The sequence below is a fragment of the Pongo pygmaeus genome, chromosome 18 (genome assembly GCF_028885625.2).
Source record: "Pongo pygmaeus isolate AG05252 chromosome 18, NHGRI_mPonPyg2-v2.0_pri, whole genome shotgun sequence".
Lineage (NCBI taxonomy): Eukaryota > Metazoa > Chordata > Mammalia > Primates > Hominidae > Pongo > Pongo pygmaeus.
The window spans coordinates 85,945,259-85,961,390 of NC_072391.2; the positions used below are offsets into that span (position 1 = coordinate 85,945,259).

Consider the following 16,132-nt stretch of genomic DNA (forward strand, 5'->3'; position numbering starts at 1 on the left):
ACCTCACTCCTCACTCCTCACTCCTCACACCTCACTCCTCACACCTCACTCCTCACTCCCCACTCCCCACTCCTCACTCCTCACACCTCACTCCTCACTCCTCACTCCTCACACCTCACTCCTCACACCTCACTCCTCACACCTCACTCCTCACTCCTCACTCCTCACACCTCACTCCTCACACCTCACTCCTCACACCTCACTCCTCACACCTCACTCCTCACTCCTCACTCCTCACACCTCACTCCTCACTCCCCACTCCCCACTCCTCACTCCTCACACCTCACACCTCACTCCTCACTCCTCACACCTCACTCCTCACTCCTCACACCTCACTCCTCACTCCTCACACCTCACTCCTCACTCCTCACTCCTCACACCTCACTCCTCACTCCTCACTCCTCACACCTCACTCCTCACTCCCCACTCCCCACTCCCCACTCCTCACACCTCACACCTCACTCCTCACTCCTCACACCTCACTCCTCACTCCTCACACCTCACTCCTCACACCTCACACCTCACTCCTCACACCTCACACCTCACACCTCACACCTCACTCCTCACTCCTCACACCTCACACCTCACACCTCACACCTCACACCTCACACCTCACACCTCACTCCTCACTCCTCACTCACACCTCACTCCTCACACCTCACACCTCACACCTCACACCTCACACCTCACTCCTCACTCCTCACTCCTCACACCTCACACCTCACACCTCACACCTCACACCTCACTCCTCACTCCTCACTCACACCTCACTCCTCACACCTCACACCTCACACCTCACACCTCACACCTCACTCCTCACTCCTCACTCCTCACTCCTCACACCTCACACCTCACACCTCACACCTCACACCTCACTCCTCACTCCTCACTCACACCTCACTCCTCACACCTCACACCTCACACCTCACACCTCACACCTCACTCCTCACTCCTCACTCCTCACACCTCACACCTCACTCCTCACTCCTCACACCTCACTCCTCACTCCTCACACCTCACTCCTCACTCCTCACACCTCACACCTCACTCCTCACACCTCACACCTCACTCCTCACTCCTCACTCCTCACACCTCACACCTCACACCTCACACCTCACACCTCACTCCTCACTCCTCACTCCTCACACCTCACTCCTCACACCTCACACCTCACTCCTCACTCCTCACACCTCACACCTCACACCTCACACCTCACACCTCACTCCTCACTCCTCACTCCTCACACCTCACTCCTCACTCCTCACACCTCACACCTCACACCTCACTCCTCACTCCTCACTCCTCACACCTCACTCCTCACACCTCACACCTCACTCCTCACTCCTCACACCTCACACCTCACACCTCACACCTCACACCTCACACCTCACTCCTCACTCCTCACACCTCACTCCTCACACCTCACACCTCACTCCTCACACCTCACACCTCACTCCTCACTCCTCACACCTCACACCTCACACCTCACACCTCACACCTCACACCTCACTCCTCACTCCCCACTCCTCACTCACTCCTGACTCCTCACACCTCACTCCTCACACCTCACTCCTCACTCCTCACTCCTCACTCCTCACTCCTCACACCTCACTCCTCACTCCCCACTCCTCACTCACTCCTGACTCCTCACACCTCACTCCTCACACCTCACTCCTCACTCCTCACTCCTCACTCCCCACTCCCCACTCCCCACTCCCCACTCCCCACTCCCCACTCCCCACTCCCCACTCCCCACTCCCCACACCTCACTCCTCACTCCTCACTCCTCACTCCCCACACCCCACTCCCCACTCCCCACTCCCCACTCCCCACTCCCCACTCCCCACTCCCCACTCCCCACTCCCCACACCCCACTCCCCACTCCCCACTCCCCACTCCCCACTCCCCACTCCCCACACCCCACACCTCACTCCTCACTCCCCACACCCCACTCCCCACTCCCCACTCCCCACTCCCCACTCCCCACTCCCCACTCCCCACTCCCCACACCCCACTCCTCACTCCTCACTCCTCACTCCCCACTCCCCACTCCCCACTCCCCACTCCCCACTCCCCACTCCCCACTCCCCACACCTCACTCCTCACTCCTCACACCTCACACCTCACACCTCACTCCCCACTCCCCACTCCCCACTCACGCCTCACGCCTCACGCCTCACGCCTCACGCCTCACACCTCACACCTCCTCACGCCTCACTCCTCACTCCTCACTCATTCCTCACTCACACCTCACGCCTCACGCCTCACGCCTCACACCTCACACCTCACACCTCACGCCTCACGCCTCACACCTCACACCTCACACCTCACTTCTCACTCCTCACTCCTCACACCTCACTCACACCTCACTCCTCACACCTCCAACTCAGACTTTTTAACTGAACTTTTTTCTCAATAAAACCACAGAAGCCTAGGCCAGGTGCAGTGACTCACGCCTGTGATCCCAGCACTATGGGAGGCCGAGGTGGGCAGATCACGAGGTCAGGAGATCGAGACCATCCTGGCTAACATGGTGAAACCCCGTCTCTACTAAAAATACAAAAAATTAGCCGGGCGTGGTGGTGGGTGCCTGTGGTCCCAGCTACTCGGGAGGCTGAGGCAGGAGAATGGTGTGAACCCGGGAAGCTGAGCTTGTAGTGAGCCGGGATCGCACCACTATACTCCCCACCTGGGCGACAGAGTCAGACTCCACCTCAAAAAACAAAACAAAACCAAAAAAAACACAGAAGCCCAACAGAGACCTGAAGATGTGCCTGCCTCCCCCATCTCCTCCGGGACCTCTCCCACCTGGGTGAAGGGGGCATGTGAGCCTCACCTGATCTTGATCGTCTCAGCTAACACATTGAACCACCCTTGGCACCCACCAGCAGCGGACGGAGGAGAACTGTGTAGGGTGCAAAAGCGCCCCGCCACCATCAGGTCCAGATGAAAACCTACAAGTTGAATCAGCAAGGTGCTGACGGATACGCAAACAGAAACCCTCTTATAGGAGGTTCAAGGCTGGGCGCAGTGGCTCACTCCTGTAATCCCAGCACTTTGGGAGGCCAAGGTGAGCAGATCACTTGAGGTCAGGAGCCCCAGACCAGCCTGGCCGATATGGCAAAACCCTGTCTGTACTAAAAATACAAAAATTAGCCAGGCATGGTGGCGGGTGCCTATAATCCCAGCTACTCGGAAGGCTGAGGCAGGAGAATCGCTTGAACCTGGGAGGTGGAGGTTGCAGTGAGCTGAGACAGCACCATTTCACTCCAGCCTGGGTGACAGCAAGACCCTGTCTCAAAAAAAAAAAAAAGTTTGAGAATGTCAGACAAGGCAGCACCCTGTGCAGGTGCTCGGGTTGGGCGGAGTCTCTCTCGGGGGAGGGGGTAACAGGACAGAGCCCCCTGGGGCCTTCTTGCATGTCTGTGTCTGATGCACAGCAGGCGGGGGCTGCGGGGACCAGAGAAGGAAGTGTCCCAGCTGGGCCCTTCCCGAGGAGGAAGTGGTGCCGGAATTTCCCCCAGGTGTGGCCTCAGGTATAAAAGCGGCTGCTGCCAGGTGCATGGCCAGGTGCACCTGTGGGATTGCCGCCAGGTGTGCAGGCCGCTCCAAACCCAGCCTGCCCCGCTGCCACCACCATGACGGTGAGCCTCTCCACACGCCACTTGGATGGATGCTGCTTGGATGCGCAGCCTGGCCTGGAAGGGCTGGGGTTCTCTGAGCCTGGGATGAGGGTGTTGGGATGGGGTCTGGGAAACCCCTCAATCTGGGGGTAGGGGAGGCAGCTGCAGATCCTCGGAGCCCTGGCATGCTGGGTGTCTTGGGCTGAAGGGCTAGCCTCTCTGGGCTTCAGTTTCCCCATCTATAGAGGGAGGGCTGTACTCCATCCTTCCCCTGGGAACAAGGAAAGCTGAGGTGGAAGTGAGGTGCCCCCTGCCCTGGGCACCTCCTAACCACCCACCTGCCTGTTTCACCAGCTCCTCCCTGGCCTCCTGTTTCTGACCTGGCTGCACGCATGCCTGGCCCACCATGACCCCTCCCTCAGGGGGCACCCCCACAGTCACGGTACCCCACGCTGCTACTCGGCTGAGGAACTGCCGCTTGGCCAGGCCCCACCACACCTGCTGGCTCGAGGTGCCAAGTGGGGACAGGCTTTGCCTGTAGCCCTGGTGTCCAGCCTGGAGGCAGCAGGCCACAGGAGGAGGCATGAGAGGCCCTCAGCTACGACCCAGTGCCCGGTGCTGCGGCCGGAGGAGGTGTTGGAGGCAGACACCCACCAGCGCTCCATCTCGCCCTGGAGATACCGGTGAGGACCTGGGGATTCCGCTGTGGCGTGGGGCGGCCCCTCCCCTGGCGGGAGAGCTCTCTGGGCGTTGGTGCTTCTCACCTGTCAAGTGGGCGTGGCCACCTGAGCTCCCTCCCTCCGGCCCTGCTGACCTGGGCGGCTGAGCTGCTGCTTGCGGCCGGCCATGCCCTGCCTGCCACTGTCCTTGGTGGCCAGGGTCCCCTGGGGAAATCCTGGGCCCCTCACCTGAGCTCCTGCAGAAGTGGGGCTGGGTGAAGAAGTGGGAGGGAGGCTCCTAGAGGCCTCCAGCCCCTGCTCTGTGCTCTTGGAGGGCCCTGGGGAGACATGGATTACCACCACATATGAGCCCGACTGCACTCCAAGCCCGTGTGGCTCGGCCCTCGCTGCCTCAGGTCCCATCCTGAGCACGCGGAGAGGGGCCCTGAGGGGAGAGGGGCCTCCAGGAGGAGAGGGTAGGGCCAGAGACTCACTGTGCGCCCCGTCCCGCAGCGTGGACACAGACGAGGACCGCTATCCGCAGAAGCTGGCCTTCGCCGAGTGCCTGTGCAGAGGCTGTATTGACGCGCGGACAGGCCGCGAGACAGCTGCCCTCAACTCCGTGCGGCTGCTCCAGAGCCTGCTGGTGCTGCGCCGCCGGCCCTGCTCCCGCGACGGCTCGGGGCTCCCCACGCCCGGGGCCTTCGCCTTCCACACCGAGTTCATCCACGTGCCTGTCGGCTGCACCTGCGTGCTGCCCCGTTCAGTGTGACCGCCGAGGCGGTGGAGCCCCTAGACTGGACACACGTGCTCCCCAGAGGGCACCCCCTATTTATGTGTATTTATTGTTATTTATATACCTCCCCCAACACTACCCTTGGGGTCTGGGCATTCCCCGTGCCTGGAGGACAGCCCCCCACTATTCTCCCCATCTCTAGCCTCAGTAGTTGGGGGTAGAAGGAGCTCAGCATCTCTTTCCGGCCCTTAAAGCCACAGAAAAGGTGTCACACGGCTGCCTGTACCTTGGCTGCCTGCCCTGCTCCTGGCTTCCCTCACCCTATCACTGGCCTCAGGACCCCCAGGCTGCCTCTCCCCAACCTCCTTGGAAGTACCCCTGTTTCTTAAACAAGTATTTAAGTATACGTGTATTATTAAACTGATGAACACATCCCCAGAGGCCAACATTCAATGCGACATTCTCCCTCTCAGCCCTGGTCCAGGCCAGCCACGGACCCAATTCTGGGGCGTCCTTCTAGAAAGGTCTATGCAGCAGCGAGCAGTGCATGCAGGTGGGACTGAGCTTTAGCACGGGGGAGCACAGGTGTCCCTGCTCTGCCCACAGTGTCTCCCCTGAGGACACCCCTGGGAACAGGAATGAGCCTCCTTCCCCAAGCACAGCCTTGAGCCCTACGCTTTGTAATGATGTGAACGCCTAGGGGCACCCTCTCGGCCCCCAAAGCAAGAGTCTCTGAGGATGAACTGCAGGGCTGTCGGCTCAAGGCAGGGCCCCCAGCTTTCATGGTTCAGATCAATATCCAAGGCCAAGGTGCCCTCCCTGAAGGTGAACTAGCCACGCTCCGGGGCCCAGGCTCTGTTGGAGATTTTAGTTAAGGGGCCCCAGGGGGAGCAGCCCCAGTCGTGGAAAGGGGGCCCAGGCCTGTGACAGTCTCAGGGTCTCAGTCTCTAAGCCCCCAGCCCCAAGGGCTGACATTGCCGTGGGGCTGCTGGGCTGTTGTTAGCCCCTCCCCTGCCTGGCCCCCTGGCTCACCCACCTACTGCGTCCAGGTGCCTGGAGATGGGGGTGGGGGTGCTGCACAGAAGAACAAGGACTCCACTCAGACTCCCAGCGGAGGAGCCCTCAGGGAAGACTTCCTGGAGGTGGTGGCCTTTGTCCAGGAGATGGGATTTTCATTCAACACAAATTTTATTGAGTTTCTTTTCTTTTTCGAGAAAGGGTCTCACTCTCTTGCCCAGGCTGGAGTGCAGTGTGGTATGACTTCAGCTCACTGCCACCCCCACCTTCTGAGTTCAAGTGATCCTCCCAGCTCAGCTTCCCAGTACAAGCATGCACCACCACACCCAACTCATATTTGTATTTTTAGTAGAGGTGGGGTTTCACCATGTTGGCCAGGTTGGTCTCGAACTCCTGAGTTCAAGTGATCCTCCCACCTTGGCCTCCCAGAGTGTTGGGATTACAGGCGTCAGCCACGGCACCCAGCCATATGAGTTTCTACTAAGCGCCTGGCACTGGGAACAAGCTGAGAACAAAATGGTGAAAACTCGTCCTGCCCCCACGGTGACTAATGAAACAAGTGGTGTGTAGTCTGTAAATGAGTCCAGGACAGAGGCTCTGGGGGAGGGGCTGCAGTTCTTTTTTTTCTTTTTTGAGACGGAGTCTCGCTGTCGCCCAGGCTGGAGTGCAGTGGTGCGATCTCGGCTCACTGCAAGCTCCGCCTCCCGGGTTCACGCCATTCTCCTGCCTCAGCCTCCTGAGTAGCTGGGACTACAGGCACCCACCGCCACGCCTGGCTAATTTTTTGTATTTTTAGTAGAGACGGTTTCACTGTGTTAGCCAGGATGGTCTCGATCTCCTGGCCTCGTGATCTGCCCGCCTCGGCCTCCCAAAGTGCTGGGATTACAGGCATGAGCCGCCGCGCTCAGCCAAGGGGCTGCAGTTCTACGCAGAGGGTCAGGGAGGCCTCGAAGACCTGAAGGGAGGAGGAAGGAGCCAGGCAGCCATGCAGGGAACAGCTCCAGGCAGCAGGAAGAGCCCATGCAAAGGCCCTGAGAAGACACATGCTGGGTGTGTCCAAGGGTCGGAGAGTGGCCTGTGTGGCCGACGCCAGGTGAGGAGGCACCACGGGGGCACCGCGGGGGCAGGGCAGGGTGCTAGGGGTGCAGACCGTGTCTGCCCCGGGGCCATCAGAAGCTTGTGGCTGTCATTGGAGGAAGCTGAGCTTGCGGATTCTGAGCTGGAGGCACTGGGGTGCGGCTTTGGGTTTAAATGGCAGTATCAGGATGGTTTCAGGGGGTGAAGGCAGAGCGGCAAGCGGCAGGTGGCCTGGGTGGGGATGGCCCATGTAGCTGGGGTCTGGATTTGGGCCAGGATTGGATGTGGGGGTTTCAAGGGTGACCTGAAGCTTGGTGACCTGGGGATGGCTGAGATGAGGCTGGATTGAGACATCTGTATGGTGCCGAGTGTTGGCTGGTGGGGGGTGGATTCTGAAGGCCCCAGGAACAGAGGACCCTGGCTCTGAAGTGTGAGTTGCTGGGAGAGCAGGTGGGCAAGCAGCAGGCAAGGGCTTCTCCGGCCTCAGGGGAGTGGGTGCCTTGGCGAGAGCCCAACGGTGGGGGATGTGGCTGATGCCGGGCAAAGCTTTGGGGGCACTGGGCTGGGGTGGTGGTGAGGACCTGTGGGCAGGTGCGTGTGCAGCCAGCCACAGCCTGCGCACAAGTGAGGGGAAGGGGTGGCCAGAAGCCCCTGCAACTTGGCCTGAGTGTCCTGGGCAGCTGGAGGGCCCCCCAGCATCAGTGTGGGGGCAAACAAGGGCACATCCGCCACCAGCTTCACCCCAGCTTCTACAGAAAAGAGGCACAGGGTAGAGGCTCACCACCTGGCTCCCGCCCTGTTCCCTTTTCACTTAACGCCAGCGGCCTCCTGTGGAATCCAAGCCCCTTAGGGAGGCGATAGGTGTGGAGGGCCTGCAAGAGCTGTCAAGGGAGGACTCCGCTGCCTCCTCCAGGCCCGGGAGGACCTGTCTAGGGAGGCACACACCTGGAATCCAGGTACTGTATTTCGTGGAATATACGGTACCCGGGATTTCGTGTGCTGCTGAGAAGGAAGGCGATGCTGATGCTAATGAAACTGGGATGCGGCCCGGCTCGCAGGAAACGGGGTGCCTGCCCAAGCCTCGGGAACCTTCGCTACCCCGGCCCCGCCCACCGGCCCCAGGCAGAGGCTCACGCGCTCCCGGCTTCGCTGCGTTTATTGCGGGCGGGCAGGTCCGGGGGGAGGTCACACGACCTCGTCGGTCACCGGGATGGGGTTGACCTGGGGACCTCCCGGGGGTCCCCCCGCCGCCGCCGCAGCCTCCTCCTCGCTGGGCTTCTTGCGGGCCTCGGCCGGGGGCCGCGGCGGGGGATTGCTGGGCGGCTGCTTGATGGTGCCTCCGATCTGCGGCCGCTCCCGGGGCTTGGGCTCGATGGGTGTCCACTGCTCGCCACGCACAGCCGCCTGCGGGGCACTGAGGGGTTGGGCCGCGCCCCAGCGCCCGCCCTCCCTCCCTGGAGGCCCACCCCGCCAGGGGCCCCGGGACAGGCTCAAGTCTGAATCCCACGCGGGATGGTGTGACTGCCGCTCAGAGAGGTTAAGTGATGTGCCCGAGGCCACACAGCCAGGACCTGGGTCGGCCTGACACCAGCCCAAGCTATTTCTTCATGCCAGGAGTGGGGCCGGAACCCCTGGGCTTCTGGAAGATCCCCTGGTGGACACTCCCAGATGCAAATTCTAGCACCCAAATTCTCCTCCCAAGGCGCGCCAAGGGCAGGGAAGGCAGGGAGGCACGCCCGAGGTCCAGCAGGAGCGGTGGCCCAGGAGAGTAGCAGGCCCTGCTCCGTCTGGTGGGCGCCATTCACCCACCCTGGCCGGCAGCCCCCCAAGGGTGCCCAGGCATTTCTGCACATGGGGGTGGTGGGGGGAGAGCTTGAAGGATGTATGATTCCACGGGCTTTTACTAAAAATACAGACTCCTGGGCCCATGCCCAGAGGTTCCACTGCAACAGGTCAAGTAGACCTGGGAGTGTGTGCTTTTCATCTTCTATCCCATAATATCTGGTAGAAAAATATGTCACATCATATACGTCATGAACAGAAAGAGAAACTGGACATGTGTGATCCCACCTAACTCCAAAATGGAAACATTCCGTCCTGAAGAGCAAAACTAGAAGGCTGATAGAAGAAAATGCAGGTACGTGAACGTAGGACCCAGGGCCAGGGAAAGGTGTTTTCACAAAGCACAGACCATAGAGCAAGTGAACAGGGAAACCTCTGCTCTTTGATGCAGTGAAGGACTCCTCCACGGGCCAAGTTAACAGACCCTTACCAGAAAGCAGGAAGGCATCCCCAGTGTCTAAAGGTTACAAAGGCTCAATAGCTAAAATATATGTGGAATTCCTGCAACTTAAGGAAAAGACAATCAGGCCGGGCGCAGTGGCTCACGCCTGTAATCCCAGCACTTTGGGAGGCTGAGGCGGGCAGATCATGAGGTCAGGAGATCGAGACCATCCTGGCTAACGCGGTGAAACCCCGTCTCTACTAAAAATACAAAAAATTAGCCAGGCATGGTGGCGGGTGCCTGTAGTCCCAGCTACTCAGGAGGCTGGGGCAGGAGAATTGCTTGAACCCAGGAGGCGAAGGTTGCAGTGAGCCGAGATCACGCCACTGCACTCCAGCCTGGGCAACAGCGCAAGACTCCGTCTCAAAAAAAAAAAGGAAGAAAAAGAAAAAGACAAAAACCACAATAGAAAAATGGGCAAAGGATATGAACAGGCAACTCAAGGGAGAAGAAGCTCCAACAGCTCAAATCCACAGTCAGAGAAGGGCGAGTCCCAGCTCCACACGGCCAGCTCGTGCTGTGAAACTGGCAAGTGTGGGAGAAAGCCTAGTGCATGGTAGGGGAGATGGGACCACATGGCTGGTGGTGCATTGTCTGCTGGGGAGCAGCTGAGCCCAGCAGGGTGAACAGTGCAGAGGCTGATGCCTGACCCAGCAATTCCTCTCTGGGTTTAGCACAAGGAATTCCTTCTGAGGTCTCCAGGAGCCACTAGCTGTGCGTGGCAGCAGGGAGACAGGGGGCATGTGGGTGGCCCCTGGAAAACAAAGCAACAGCTCACATGAGCGTTTGGCAACAGGAAGGGGTTCTAAAGGAGAGTCCTGCCGGTGGCAGGTCAGTGAGCCTTGAAACAGAACTCCACTTCCGTACGTGGAAGGCGTACACAGAAAGTACTGCACATTTAACATGCACACACACTAGAAGACGCACAGCAAGGGGACGGCAGTTGCCTCGGTGGGCAGGAGGGACTTGGCTCTATGGACAAAAGGATTTAAATAAGCAAAGTCTGAGGGCTCTGTCCACCCAGAAACCCCCGCAGTGAGAGTTGGCCTGCAGCCATCTGTTCCGGAGCCCAGGGTAGGCAGAGGGCATTTCACCCAAGGCCTGGCCAGGCTGCACCCTGTCCTCCCACCCATCCCTGGCGTCTCAGAAAGATCACTGTATCCCATGGGATGGGCAGCCCTCTAACAGGGTGCTGTGGTCCTAAACCAAACCCAGGTGTCGGCAGTTTAAGAAAATGTCTGCATCCTGGCACCGCCCATGAATCAGCGCGAATAGGGTTTAGGTGAGAAAAGCCTGATAAAGGGACCCAAGCCCAGGCACAGTCTTCGGCCAGCTGCGTGACCCCAGGCCAGCCACAGCACCTCCCTGAGCCTCCGCATCTTTGTAAAGTGGGGACCCCAGTACCCCTCCCAGGGCTGTGGTGCAGGTTAATGAGGAAATGCAAGGAAATGACCCGACTCACGAGACACGCCAAAAATGGCAGCGGCAACCGCTGCGTCCCCGCCGTGCTGTGAGCATACGCCCGGGCTCGCACTTGCTCCCAGCCTTGGCTCAGCCTACAGAGCCGGCTTCAAGGGCCATGCGTGTCCGAGGGTGTCAGGGCAGGGGCTGGGGGTGGGGGGTGGCCGGGGCCGACCTCAGAGGGCGCCACTCACCAGCAGGTAGATGCCGCTCGCGATGGCCAGGCAGGCGGTCCCAAGGATGGTGGCCAGCAGGAAGCCGGCGGGCACCGAGAGCCTGGGGGACAGGGGGTGGGAAGCAGGGACACAGAAGGGCACTCAGAAAGGGGAACGGAGCCCCAGGTCTGGGGGCCAAGGCCGCAAAGTCTCAGCACAAGGCAGACCGCGGACCAAGGGGACCTGCGCGGCCCGGGGCTGCAAAGTCTCAGCACAAGGCAGACCGCAGACCCCGGGGACGTGCGCCGACCAGGGCTTGTTTCGGTCCTGGGTGTTCTCGGCCTTGATGTGGACGCGAGCGGCTCTGGAGCACTTGCTCGGAGGAACCAGCGACATGTGGGTGTCCTGGCCTCAGCTGGCAGCAACCACCGGACACACAGCACGGAACCCTCCACCCTACCAGGAAGCCCAGGCAAGACCCCCGAGCAGGGCCTGCTGACCCCAGACCGTGGCGACGGATCGGAGCTACTCAGGTTTGGAGTGGATCCTTACAAATCCCGCACACTACCAGCAGACACAGGCTCCGGGGGCCCTGCCAGAGCCGGGGACCAGAATTTTTGTTTGGAAAAACACTGAGGTAAGTGGGGGTGGCTCCTGTCCAGGCAGCCCGGCTGGTGGGACAGTGGGGAGGGTCGGCTCCAAGCCCTCCTGAGCCTGAGAGGGGATGCGGGGCGGGGACTCACAGGAGATGCAGGACGGCCCGAACGTAGTAATTCCTGGTGAAGGGCCCGAACAGCTTCACCACGGCAGTCATATACTTCTGCCCCCTGGGGGAGGGAGGAAGGGGAGACAGCGCGGCTGGGCCTCTCCCACTCAGGACTCCCCTGCTGCCCTGCTGACCACCCCAGAGCACCCAGGCCTCTTTCCTCCCAGAAAACACACTGGGCAGGCACCGGCCTTGGTTTACCCACAAGCACCAAAGGGTTGATTCCGGAGCCTCCAAGTGAGGAACCAGGCTCCACCTGACCCTGTGAGCCCTGCCTGGGCCCCACAGCCCCAGGAGAGACCCCAGAGCAGGAGAAGACTCACCAGCGCTCCATGGTGGAGCCCTTCTTCCTCTTCCCCCGGGGGTACTCCAGCAGGCAGACAAACACGCCCGCCACACTGAAGCCATATGGTTAAGGAACAGCCCAGCTCAGCCTGAGGGGCCACAGGGAACTGCCTTTAGTGAAGACAACACAGAGAGGGGCCCAAGCACGGTGGCTCACGCCTAGAATCCCAGCACTTTTGGAGGCTGAGGCAGGAGGATCACTGGAGCCCAGGAGTTTGAGACCAGCCTGGGCAACATAGTGAGACCCTCATCTCTACAAAAAATTTAAAAGCCAGGTGCGGTGGTGTGTGCCTGTGGTCCCAGCTACTCCAGAGGCTGGGGTAAGAGGGTGGCCTGAGCCCAGGTGGGGGCTGCCATGAGTCACAACTGCACCACTGCACTCCAGCCTGGGGGACAGAGCGAGACCCTGTCTCAAAAAAGGTGGGGGGGGCAGCCACTGCCTGAGGTCATAGAGCCAGGAGGCAGCCACAGGAGGTTCCAGCAGGTCCAGCACTCGGGGCTGCCCACGCCCGCCCTCCCACCGCGCTGCCCAGTGCTCCTTGTCGCGAGGTCCGGCTGGGCGGCAGGGCTGAGACGGGGCAGAGGAGGTGGAGGGGCCGCTCAAGGGGGATGACTGACAGGAGGGGGCAGAGGAGATCCCAGCAGTCCAACGGGGAGGCCTCAGTGCTGGCCCTGGCCCTCTGGTGACAACCCCCTGCCCACCCCTCACCAGGACTCAGACTGGCAGGTCTGCCGCTGACCACCACATGGTCTAGGCGAGGGGCCTGGCTGCTGGGGCCTGGGCTGCCCAACCCGTGCACAGCCCACCCTGTGTCCCAGCCTGGCTGCGGTGGTGGGGAGCAGAGGCAAACAGCTCACTGTGAAGTGGCTCCCCAGCTCTGCCCTGGGCGTTCCCCGCCCACCCCAGCCTCAGGTGGAAGGATACATGGAGTAGGCACCAAAGTACCACTGGGTGAAGCGCCCAGCTGTGGCCACGATGCCCCCGGTGATGAGGACTGCGGGGAAAAGTGGGTCAGGCACTGTGGGGCTCCCATCCCGGGGGCCTGGGCCACCCCCCTTCTCTACCTACTGTGGGCCACCAGGCTACCCAGAGCTGCCCCCTACCCATCCCCACAGCACAGTGACAGGGTCGGGGACACCCCCAGGAGGCACCCCTCTGCGCCGGTGAAGAGCAGAGCCTGTGGTGCATGGGCTGGCAGAGAGGGTGCTGGACATGCCCGGGCTCTGAGTCCCAGGACTGGCCAAGGACGGCCCGACCTGCAGGCTGCAGTGGGCTCTGGGACCCCCAAATGGACCCCCTTGTCACCGTGAGTCTTTGTTTGATGCACTGAAAGCCAACAGGCCGAGTGTGGTTTCTGCGTCTTCTTGGGGGAGTGTCTCTTTCCTCCCGATACAGAGTTCCTCTTAACCCGTCAGCTGTTTCGCCTTAATTTCGGTTTCGTCTGATATGGCTATTTCTGCACATTTTTGGGGGGGTATTGTCCAATATTCCCCCTTACTATTTTTTTTTTTTTGCGAGACGGAGTCTTGCTCTGTCGCCCAGGCTGGAGTGCAGTGGCGTGATCTCGACTCACTGCAACCTCTGCCTCCCGGGTTCAAGCAATTCTCCTGCCTCAGCCTCCTGAGTAGCTGGGACTACAGGCGCCCACCACCACGCCCAGCTAATTTTTATATTTTTATTAGAGATGGGGTTTCACCACATTGGCCAGGCTGGTCTCGAACTCCTGACCTCAGGGAATCCACCTGCCTTGGCCTCCCAAAGTGTTGGGATTACAGGCGTGAGCCACGGCGCCTGGTCCTTCCTACTATTTTATTTCTTTTTCTTTTCCTTTTTTTTTTTTTTTTTTTGAGACAGAGTCTTGCCCTGTCACCCATGCTGGAGTTCTGTGGCATGATCTCGGCTCACTACAACCTCCGCCTCCCAGGTTCAAGCGATTCTCCTGCCTTAGCCTCCTGAGTAGCTGGGACTACGGGCACCTGCCACCATACCCGGCTAATTTTTTGTATTTTTAGTAGAGACAGAGTTTCACTGTATTAGCCAGGATGGTCTCGACCTCCTGCCCTCGTGATCCACCCGCCTCAGCCTCCCCAAGTGCTGGGATTATAGGTGTAGCCCCCTCGCCCTGCCAGCCTGTCTGTTTCTGTCTGTACACGGTCTTGTTTGAAGATTTCCTATCCTTGGTTTGAGCCCAGCTACACATTAACTCTCGGTTTGTCTGTCTGCGTCGGAGGAGGGGAGGGCAGTGTCCTTGAGTCTATTCAGCCAATTGTCCATGCATCTTTGGCGGACCGTCCTGGTCCCGAGCCTGCCATCCGAAAGAGGGTGCAAAGCTGCCGCTGGTGCCACCAGGGAGGTCTGAGGACGTATTCTGGCACCCAGCCACATTTACAGCGCACCTGCTGTGTACAAGGGGGACTCTGTCAAGGCCCTGCTGTCTCTGGGCCAGCTGCCTCCTGGGGCTGCACGCTCTGGAAAGACCTCCCCAAGCAGGTGGCATTTGAATTGAGAAATAAATGAGACAGCCATGAGGCTCTGCAGAAGCAGCAGCTTGTGCCGAGGCCCTGAGGCATGCTCAGGAGATCTAGGAACAGGAAGGAAGCACGGCAGCTGGAGGAGGGGGCCGGAGAACCGGGAGGCCAGGGCGGGCAGCGCAGGGCGTCCAGTCCGGCTCTAACTCTTCGGGCCAGGAGCCCCTGGAGGGTCTCAGCAGGAGGCCAGACTAGAGCCCAGGTCTCCTGGCTCCCAGCTGGGTGCCCTCAGTCCGTCTACTTCCCGGAGGGAGTGCGGGGCAGGCAGGGTGAGTCTCATGGGGCGGCTCTGGGGAGAGCTGTCTGAACTGACCCACCGAGTTCTTGGCAGCCGACTCGAAGCAGGCGGTCACTTTCCTGGGCACAGGACAGGCTGCAGGGCCCCATCCTCCAGGCCTCCCACCCTGAGAGCTCTGCTCCCACGCCCACGCACTCTCCAGACAACAGGGAGGGCGCTCAGAGCCCCAGGGGAGTGGTGGCAGCGGGCCCCTCCTCCTCACCCTCAGCCCCCAGGCCGTTCCCAGGCACTCCTCCCCTGGTGCGGGTCCTTCCTGGAGCTGCTGCACTGGTGCCTCTGCCCTCAGACCCCGCCTGAGCCCAGCCTCACCCGTGCTGGGCCCGACACTCCCTGGCCCTGGTCCCGAGAGGGTCCATTTCCAAATGGACCCTCACCAGAACCTCTGAGCAAATGCACAGCAGGGTGACTGGGGGCTGTGCCATCCCACCCCAAGAGCAAAGCGCCTGTGCAGCTGGACTGGGCAGGGCCGTCACTGGGTGGTTTCAGCGCCTTGTGAAATCTCAGACCGCCTCCAGCGCAGACTCCAGATGGGGAGGGCTGAGCCCCGGGGCATGAGCCCACTCCTCACCCCAAGCCCAGGGAGAGCGACCTCCAGGCCAGCTGGCTACCGAGGGGCAGGGGAGCTTCTCCCGATGCCCAGGCCAGAGCCCCCACTCGGGGGCTTCGGGGCGGTGACCCCGGAAACCACCGGGGCTGAACCGCCTCTTCCCCTGCGCTGCAACTTCCTCCTTCGCGGAGTCGGGGGACCGAGAGAAGGGAATGGGGGAGGGGCGGCGCGCTCTGCAGGGTCTGCAAGGGAATACTGGGGGTCTCAGAACTCCTCCCTCCAGCCTGCGGCCTGAGGGTTCCGCCCCCCTTCCCCGCACCCTCCTGGCCTGACCCCGGCCCAGCCTGGCCCTCCTGGCGCCCCACTTCCCTGCCCTGTAAGTAGCCCGAGGTCCCGGCTGGGGCCTTGGGACACCCCTCCAGGCTGCAGCCTCCACCGTCCCTGACGTGCACTCACTCAGGCCGGACGCCAGCGCCTGCTCGTTGGCCCACATAGCCCACTCGATCTGCCCCATGGCGGCACGAACCCGGCTGGGACACTGCTAGGCGCGCACCGCCTCCCCTGCGCTCCTGGCCGAACCCCGCCTCGCCCAGGCCCCGCCCCCAGCCCCCCAGGTGACCGCGGCTGGGCGGAGA

The 16,132-nt window shown here is 61.0% G+C and overlaps 2 protein-coding genes across 2 annotated transcripts; one reads left to right on the forward strand and one right to left on the reverse strand.

The window, feature by feature from the left end:
- Positions 1–3,953: 3,953 nt before the first annotated feature.
- Positions 3,954–5,450, forward strand: IL17C (interleukin 17C; the record flags this gene model as incomplete). The annotated part of the gene is made up of 2 exons (XM_054452771.2): positions 3,954–4,306; positions 4,796–5,450. Coding segments are annotated over 2 exons (612 nt in total), but the record flags the coding sequence as incomplete, so codon positions are not given.
- A 2,800-nt stretch (positions 5,451–8,250) lies between these two features.
- On the reverse strand, positions 8,251–16,101 carry LOC129015797 (cytochrome b-245 light chain). Its single transcript, XM_054454370.2, has 6 exons — positions 15,954–16,101; positions 13,049–13,118; positions 12,102–12,176; positions 11,756–11,839; positions 11,052–11,133; positions 8,251–8,516 (listed from the first exon to the last, which is right to left on the reverse strand). Exons 1-6 carry the CDS (start codon positions 16,009–16,011, stop codon positions 8,298–8,300), a joined length of 588 nt encoding a protein of 195 aa, XP_054310345.1. The 5' UTR covers positions 16,012–16,101; the 3' UTR covers positions 8,251–8,297.
- Between the last annotated feature and the right edge of the window lie 31 nt (positions 16,102–16,132).

Bases quoted from the DNA above. Each gene is read 5' to 3' on its own strand.
- LOC129015797 (XM_054454370.2), bottom strand. From the start codon at position 16,011: ATGGGGCAGATCGAGTGGGCTATGTGGGCCAACGAGCAGGCGCTGGCG. The intron at 13,119-15,953 runs GTGAGTGCACGT...TTTTCCCCGCAG, and splicing joins GGCGCTGGCGTCCGGCCTGA to TCCTCATCACCGGGGGCATC. The intron at 12,177-13,048 runs GTATCCTTCCAC...ATATGGCTTCAG, and splicing joins TACTTTGGTGCCTACTCCAT to TGTGGCGGGCGTGTTTGTCT.